General features: G+C 35.9%; 1 protein-coding gene across 2 annotated transcripts in view; it reads right to left on the reverse strand.

The window, feature by feature from the left end:
- NEBL (nebulette) overlaps nucleotides 1-7,878 on the reverse strand; it is a 588,942-nt gene that overhangs the window by 95,754 nt on the left and 485,310 nt on the right. Inside the window, exons 12-13 of one of the 2 annotated variants that reach the window (XM_006887051.1) lie at nucleotides 5,766-5,876; nucleotides 2,060-2,170 (exon numbers count right to left, since the gene is read on the reverse strand). The exons of the other annotated variant lie outside the window; for it this stretch is intronic. Coding sequence (XP_006887113.1) covers nucleotides 2,060-2,170; nucleotides 5,766-5,876 — 222 coding nt within the window. The remainder of the gene's footprint in view (nucleotides 1-2,059; nucleotides 2,171-5,765; nucleotides 5,877-7,878) is intronic. 2 annotated transcript variants of the gene reach the window in all.

The raw sequence follows: 7,878 nt of genomic DNA on the forward strand, positions 1-7,878 counted from the left end.
GGCACATAACAACAACAACAACATAACAGCGGCAGTAAGATTAACTCTGACACCAAAGCATTCAATAAATGTGATTCTGGGAAAATGTCTTAGTATTTCTGAGTTTTTGTTTATTCATCTAAAAATGCAGATATTAATACCTCTTCACTAGACCATTTTGAGAATAAATGGGAAAACAGAGTGCCAACACAGTAGGTACTCAGTAACGGTGTTTTCTTTTTCATTGCTATACTTCTCAAAGCTATACCTCTCTACCAAGCCAAAGGTGGGTGACATAGTCTGCGGCCCTCAGGCCTGTTTCTCATTGTTTTTGTTTGAACATTCTTCTAGGTTGTATAGCCCTGGTGTGTTCATTTCCCGTACAGCGGTTGCTGTATGGTTCCTGTATGGTTGCTGTGAAGCTGAACACTGACACTGATGGGTCAGATGCATTAATGGTTATTCATGGTGGACAGTGTTTGGTGGAGCTTCCTGATTAAAACAAACTTGGAAGCAGGAATAGCATCCACTTCCGTAAATAGCTTGCCTCTGGAAACCCTATGAACCTGGAGAAAGGATGAAAGTCACACAACAGTTGAGGACTTTTGTTTATAGGGTCACTATGAGTCGCCTGTGATTCCAAGGCACTTAACAACAACATACCTCTCCACAAAACCTTTCTTCTAATAATACACAACTTGTTGCTATTACAGCCACCATCTTGTTATTAAACTGCATTTGACTGCTCTCTGCCATGAGAACTTTTCCAAATGGCAGTAACAAGTTATTACAAGGTTTTACTATGTATATGAAATGGCTATATCACTCTAATAGATGAATCTGTGATAAAAGGATTACATAATGACAATATTAGCCAAAGGCATCCAAATGGATAGCTATTCTTCTAACCAAATCACATGTAATTCTCCTTTCCTGGAAAAGAGTTCCACAATTTTCTTTTTGAAAAGCTTATTGTTTTAAATCCATACATTTTTGGGATTGATTAATGTCTACCTCCTTCCTACTCTACACATAAACTTTTAATTCATAATTCCTCTAAGCTATTCTAAAAGAATGGTCATGGCCAAAGCTGAATGTAAATTTAATTATTTTTTTTTAAACCATGCACACCAAGGTTTACTGCAGCTTTGTTCACAATAGCAAAAAGTTGAAAGCAACCCAAGTGCCCATCAACCAATAAATGTATAGAGAAGCTCTGGTATAGTCACACAATGGAATACTACACTGCACTGAAAACAAGGAACTCATGAAATATTATACAAAATGGGTGACTCTGGAAGACATTATGCTGAGTGAAGTATCTCAGTTACAAAAGGACAAATAGGACAAATACTGAACAGTACCACTGTTGTAAAACAGGACTGACATCGGGGTTAGGGGAAGACTGATAAAGATGGGATAAATTATGTATACTGCATTGAAACAGATGAGAGGGGGAACTGTTTAAAAGGGATATATGATTAGGTATTATTGGCATGACAGGAGTCCAGAACGAAGGCTGCATAATAGACTGGACTTGGATAGCGGGATCGTATAGCAATGAAAGTATTTTTCTTTTACTTTTCAAAGAGAAGAGTGAACTGGGGCAGGGCAAGTGGGCAGGGGGAAAAGTGCAACAATGAATAATGGAACTCCAAAGTCTTTATAAACTTTCATTAAAATTAGTGATAGATTTTTAAAAATCATAACAGTGAAGAAAAGTTTATACCTGTAACATATTGTTAAACTACGCAGAAAGTTAACTAAACAAACTGATGCCCATAAGAGATGGAGTAGGCCGATTAGCTTATTAGACTACCCAATTCTAGGGCACAATGATTAGGTCATTACTGTTTTCTTATATAAATTTTCTCTAAAATGAGTAAATGGTCATTTTTTAATACCACACAGAAAAGGGATAATTTATTAAAACAATTCATTGCCTAAGAAAAAACTGCTAGAACATTACAGCTTGCAATCCCCTACATGCAAAGGTACAGACTGGTATAGTCTAGGAGAACAATTACACAAGAGGAAATTAGTCAGCTATTTAGACATTTTAAGTTGTAAATAAACATACCTCACTAGCCATTTCAGATGCTCGTTTTGCTCTTTGAATATCCAGAACTTCTGAATTAACATCCATTCCTTTCCCCTTTATTTCATTTTCCAAATCTTTCTTATATTCTTTCTATAAAACAAGAATATTGCAGTTCAAAATATATTGGACATTCTGTTACTACCCTGTTGTTGTTGTGTACCGTCGAGTCAGAACTGACCCATAGGTGGCCCACCAGCAGGTTTTCAGAGGCAGTTAATTGTGTGGGAGGAGATTGCCCATCATTCTCATACAATGCTACTCTAATAGGTACTTATTTCCAGGTCCTGATGGCTATTTTCCAAGGATCAAAGATGAAAAATTAGTCCCAGGAAAAATAAATCAGATCGTTGAGTGTTTACTCCTGACATCCAACAGACTTCATTTTCTTCTCTTACCATGTTTAAAGCAGTTTACAATATTATCAGTTTTTTCCTTTCATCCTTCCTTCTGATATACTTTGGTCCATATAGGATTTGTTTAAAAGACATTTTTACCTTTTTAGTAGTAAGGAAAATGTTATTAATACATGCTTGTTACCAAACATTTATATTTCCGATCACATCTATGCATCTGAGAGCTGGACACTGAATAAGGAAGACAGAAAAAGAAATGATGTCTTTGAGCTGTGGTGTTGGAGAAGAACACTGACTATCCCATGGACAGCCAAGAGCACGAACAGGTGTGTCTTGGAAAGGGTGCAGCCAGCGTACTCTTTGAAGGCAAGATAGACGAGACTTTACCTCACATACTATGGGCATGTTGCTAGCAGGGGCTATTCCTTGGGGAAGGATATGATGCCGGGAAGGGGGGGGATCAGCAAAGGAGAGGAAGATCCTCAACCAGGTGTACTGACATGGTGATTGCTGTAATGGGCTCTTGTGTGTCAGGAAGTGTGAGGATGGCACAGGATAGAACTGGGTTTAGATCTTTTGTTCATAGGGTCACTATGAGTCATACATGACTGGATGGCACCTAAAATAAACTAATTATTTGAAATATTTCCTTGAAAACTGTCTATAGAATATTAATCATCCAAAGAGTATTTTTTCATTTTTAAAAATAATACCCTGTTATTTAAAAAAGAACATTAAAAATCCAAGTAAAGCCCTACTTGATAATGTATCATTTAGGATTTCAACACTTTTAATATTACTTTAAGTAAATTTGAAAGTCATATGTTACCAATTATATGTAATTCTTTCCTTGATAATTTTTAATAATTTTATTAATGACATGGAAATTATATTCTATTATCTTTCCACGAAGTTGCATTTATATCTAACTTACCACATAAAAGGTGTAACATCTTTTATTGATAAGAAAAGGCCCCAGATAGAATTCTAGCATTCATTTCATGTTATTTTCTCTTTGTTCAGTACAATTAAATTAGTTGGTCTTCTGTTTAACAGCATACTTCCTATTTCTGTGACCTCCATGTAAGCGTGCAAAGAATTCTGGGACAAAGGACCCAGGTGAAGGTCTCAGCACCTTCACTCATTTAGTCATGCTACCAAGCAATATACTGGTCACCAGGGCTCCTTACATGACCTTCAGGAGATCTTTAAGTAACCAAGCCTTTTTATACTGGAAAAATGGAAACAAAAATACTGTCTCTGCAAATGTCCAAGGGCAAATGGGGGAATTAAGTGAAATGAAGTATAAAACGATACTCTGAATCCTTTAAGTGGTAATATAAATGTAAAAAAAAAACCATAAAGAGAAAACTACATAAACTCAATTTAAAGATAAGTGGTTACATGTAGAAAGGGAGTAACAAATTCATTAAGTCACTAAGAATCCCTTTTTTTCAAATCAGCCATCTCTATAACTTCATTAAAATATTTTTAATCATAGCCATCTGAGTCTTTCTTCTATCCTGATTCTGAATTGGTAAGTACTATTTTAAAAGCTGAATAAAGAAAAATTCAACAGTATGTATATTAAAGTTACTTGTGAATCTCAAAATAGATCTCACACTGTCACGTGTATGTAAATGAGGAAACAATTCTTTTGTCATAAGTCATATAAATGGTGTCTATTCTTTTTAAATGGAATGTTGACATTTGATTAAACATTTGGCCTCCATTCCAGTGCTGGCAGGGAGAAGAAAAATTGTCATTACAAAACTCAATATTATTAGTATGAAAAAACACTCAATGGGATTTGAAAGTGAGGCTTCCCAAGAGAAAGGATGTAAATGATCATTCTTCTTCCTGACCATCCCATTCCTTAAATGACAAGGTTTCAACTCTCAGAAAATTCATAGCAACCAGAAACAAGTAGGGTAGCAACAGAATGCTCTCATTCCTATTCATGCCCATTTAGCAAATAACAACTCTGACTAAATTTCAAAATGCAGTTACATGGTAAAGGCCAGCTGTCATTTTATTTTTTTATTTTATTTAATTGTATTATTTTACTATTTTATGTTATGTTATTATTTTACTATTTTGTGTGTGTGTACCATCAAATCAGATCTGACTGCTACAGGAGGAGACTGCCCCTCCTTCTCCAGCAGAGCATCTGGTGGATTTGAACTGCACACCTATGGGATTTCAATACAACTTCTTGCCACTAGGCCACCAGAGCTCCCTCAACTGTCATTTTCTAATTAAAGAAGTTGATGATCAGACAGTTCTTTATAAGTAATTCTAATTTATTTCACTGATGTAAGAGAATTCTTTCAGGAATAATTTCTTCAGTTCTAAAAGTCATGAAGAAGGGAAGTCTTTTTCAAGTATGTTTCCCTTTATGTAAAGATAATCTCATAAGCAGAGCGGTAAGAGATCCAAATTAGTTGTCAGCCAATGAAAGCCAACTTTTAAAGGGATGGGCTGTGAGCAGTACAGTGTTAGGTTTAAAGACTTAGTATTCAAAAGAATTAATATATTCGTTTAAGCCTAAACATACCTTTAAATTTGGGCATAAAATGCTTCCAAGAATAAATTAAAATAAAAATGAGTATGTGTTCCTACATACCAATGTACCTATGTCAAAGATATTCTTTTTCCCTAATTAAAACACTGAGGAAATTCTGATCACAGCACATGTCAGGCTGCTAACCAGAAGGTCATCAGTTCAAACCCCTCAGCTGTTCCTTGAGAGAATGATGGGCTGTCTCTTCCTGTAAAGATTTATTATCTCAACAACTTGATAGTGGGGTTGCTATGAGTCAGAATAGACTCAAGGACTTAAAAAAAGTCAGACTGGAAACCGTTCATAGGTAATGCATCATTTTTCTAGACGTTAAATCTGAACACCTTATTTCTAATATCAAATGACACAGAAAATCTATGTTAAAAGGCTGGTTTTCATACATTTTTATGATACCTCAGCTTGAGAGAATCAGGCATGTTCCACTCATGGTTAAGTCGTTTTTAAGAACGATTACTGTAAACTTAAAGCCTACCTGTATAAAACTTTAAGCCACAACCACAACTAAAAATCAGAATATATCTTTTTTCAAATTCTTTCAGAAAATCTTGATTAATTCTTTCTATAGTCATAAAGGAAATATAAACTTTTTTCAATTTTTTATTGAATATACTAAGCTCTATAAAGTTAAAATGAGAGGAGGGTTAATATAATAAACACCTAAACAGTTGAAAATCATCAAAAATTAATATTTCCTTTTATTAATTTACTTCTCTTTTGAAACATCTTATAATTAACACAAGGATCATACCTCCTTCAGAAGGTTGGTTATGTACTTGACATGTAAAAATTCCGGAGTCTTGTCTAAGTCCAGTGATGACCTTCCTTTAATTTCCTTCTCGAAATTCTCTCTATAAACTTTCTATGAAATAAAACAACATGATAAGTTTCATTGTTAGTTACTAAAACAATAGTAAAACAAGATTTCCTGTAACAATAGAAAAATCATTCTGGGGTTTAATTCGTAAGAAATAAAAACAAATAACTGAGCTTATCATAAATTTTAGAATTCAACAATACAAAAATAAAATCATGTTAGCAGAGCACTCTGAGTGAAGCTGCTCAGCATCTTAATATCTCTGTGAATATTTAAGATCAGGATATTATGGGGGAAGAACCAATTTATTTGGCTAACTAACTAAGTCATCATATTAGTGCACTCAAAAGGAAATAATCCAGTCAGAAAATCTGGTAACACAGAACGCTGAAAAAAAGCAAAGCAGCATGTTCCACCATCTCCCTCTTGGTCTCTCTTTCTCTTTGTTTCTCTGTTTCTGTCTTTGTTGGGCCATTTCAAAATGTATTGGGGGTTGAAGAAGTGAAGAGGTGTATTTCCTTTCAAGATTATGGCACTGAGAAAATTTGTCTACCATCTACAAAGTTTGAACTTAATCTGTGAGGAAAATCTTATCTTAAAACAGGTATGCATCATCTTTCAGACACAGTATGTCTGCATGTATGTCCTAAGTCCTGCAAGCTTTGTTGTTGTAGGGGTGGTGGTGTACTGTGGAGTCAGAACCTATCCATAGCTAATTCCCCAGTGGGTTTTCAGAGGCAGTTAGCTGCATGGGAGGAGAGTGTCCATCTTTCTCCCATTGAGCAAATGGTAGATTTAAACTCTGTGCCTCCAGGGTTCATGTAAAAAGGGAACATAACTTTCCTTTTGTTTATTATTTCCCTCTAATGGTCATCCCCCAAACCCAGACTCCTATAAGACTGGAACATGGGAAGGGTACAGGCCCGTGAGGTCGAGGACATGGTTCTGGGCTCATGGGCTTTGTCCAGCAGGCAGTGGAGCTACTCTGACTACTCTGGAAGATGAAACAATGGCAGGACTGGCGCACTCTGTTCCTGTCTCACTCACTTCCTCTCTCTCTGCTCCCACTCCTGTCCTCTGAGCCAGCACTGTGCTAGTTCTTCCAGACCCTACCAGAAGCTCCAGTAAGAAGTGAGCCTCCATAAAGTTCTCCTATGGTGTTCACATGATGTCCAGACCACATAGAGTACTATTTTACAGAATGTATGGTGAAATTTAATGAAGCATATCTGTTTATAGTTCTGCAGGTACATTTATACCATTAGATGAAACAAGCATTCTGACAGTGACCGTGAAAGCCTAAAACCACCCTCCCTTATACCCTTCGACAGCAACTGCCATCTGTCAGCAATATGTCTCTAAATTCTGGCCTCTGAACTACTGATGTGACAATCAGTGATAACACATGCTTTATAACTATAAATATAACAGCTCTAAGTAATAAAATGTGCTATTTATATACAGATTCACCTGACAAAGATGGGCTCAAATTTTAAGAGCCAAATATTTTATTCACATTGCCTTATAAAAGCGATTTAAAGAAGTAAATTCTGCATGAGACTATTAATGCAAAGTGAGAAGTCACTCCTAGTTGTTTTATACTTATACAGAGAAATGTAATTCATATAAAAATTCTTAAAATTATGAGGAAGGATAAAGAGAAGAATACTGCTGCCTCCCTTGACATATGGCTGTTAACCAAACGTTTTTGTTTTTCTGTACCACTGAGTTGGAAATGACTCTTAACTGACCCTCCAGCAGGTTTTCAGAGGCTGTAAATAACACAGGAGGAAACTACCCATTTTTCTCTTAGGGACCAGGTGGTAGATTAGAGGGCACACCCTTAGATTGGCAACCCAATTCCTATCACTAAGCATCCATAGCTCCTTATTCAAAAAACCATTTATGGAAAATAGGAACTGCATTGGAACATGTATCTCTGGATTAGAAATGAAAAATATCTGCAAAAGACTCAAGCAAGACCCACACCTCACTCCATACACAAAAACCAACTCAAGGTGGATCATGGACCTAGGACTAAAACCAA

The sequence above is a fragment of the Elephantulus edwardii genome, unplaced genomic scaffold (genome assembly GCF_000299155.1).
Source record: "Elephantulus edwardii isolate Elephantulus edwardi_28Jun2011 unplaced genomic scaffold, EleEdw1.0 scaffold00054, whole genome shotgun sequence".
In the NCBI taxonomy this organism is placed as follows: Eukaryota; Metazoa; Chordata; class Mammalia; order Macroscelidea; family Macroscelididae; genus Elephantulus; species Elephantulus edwardii.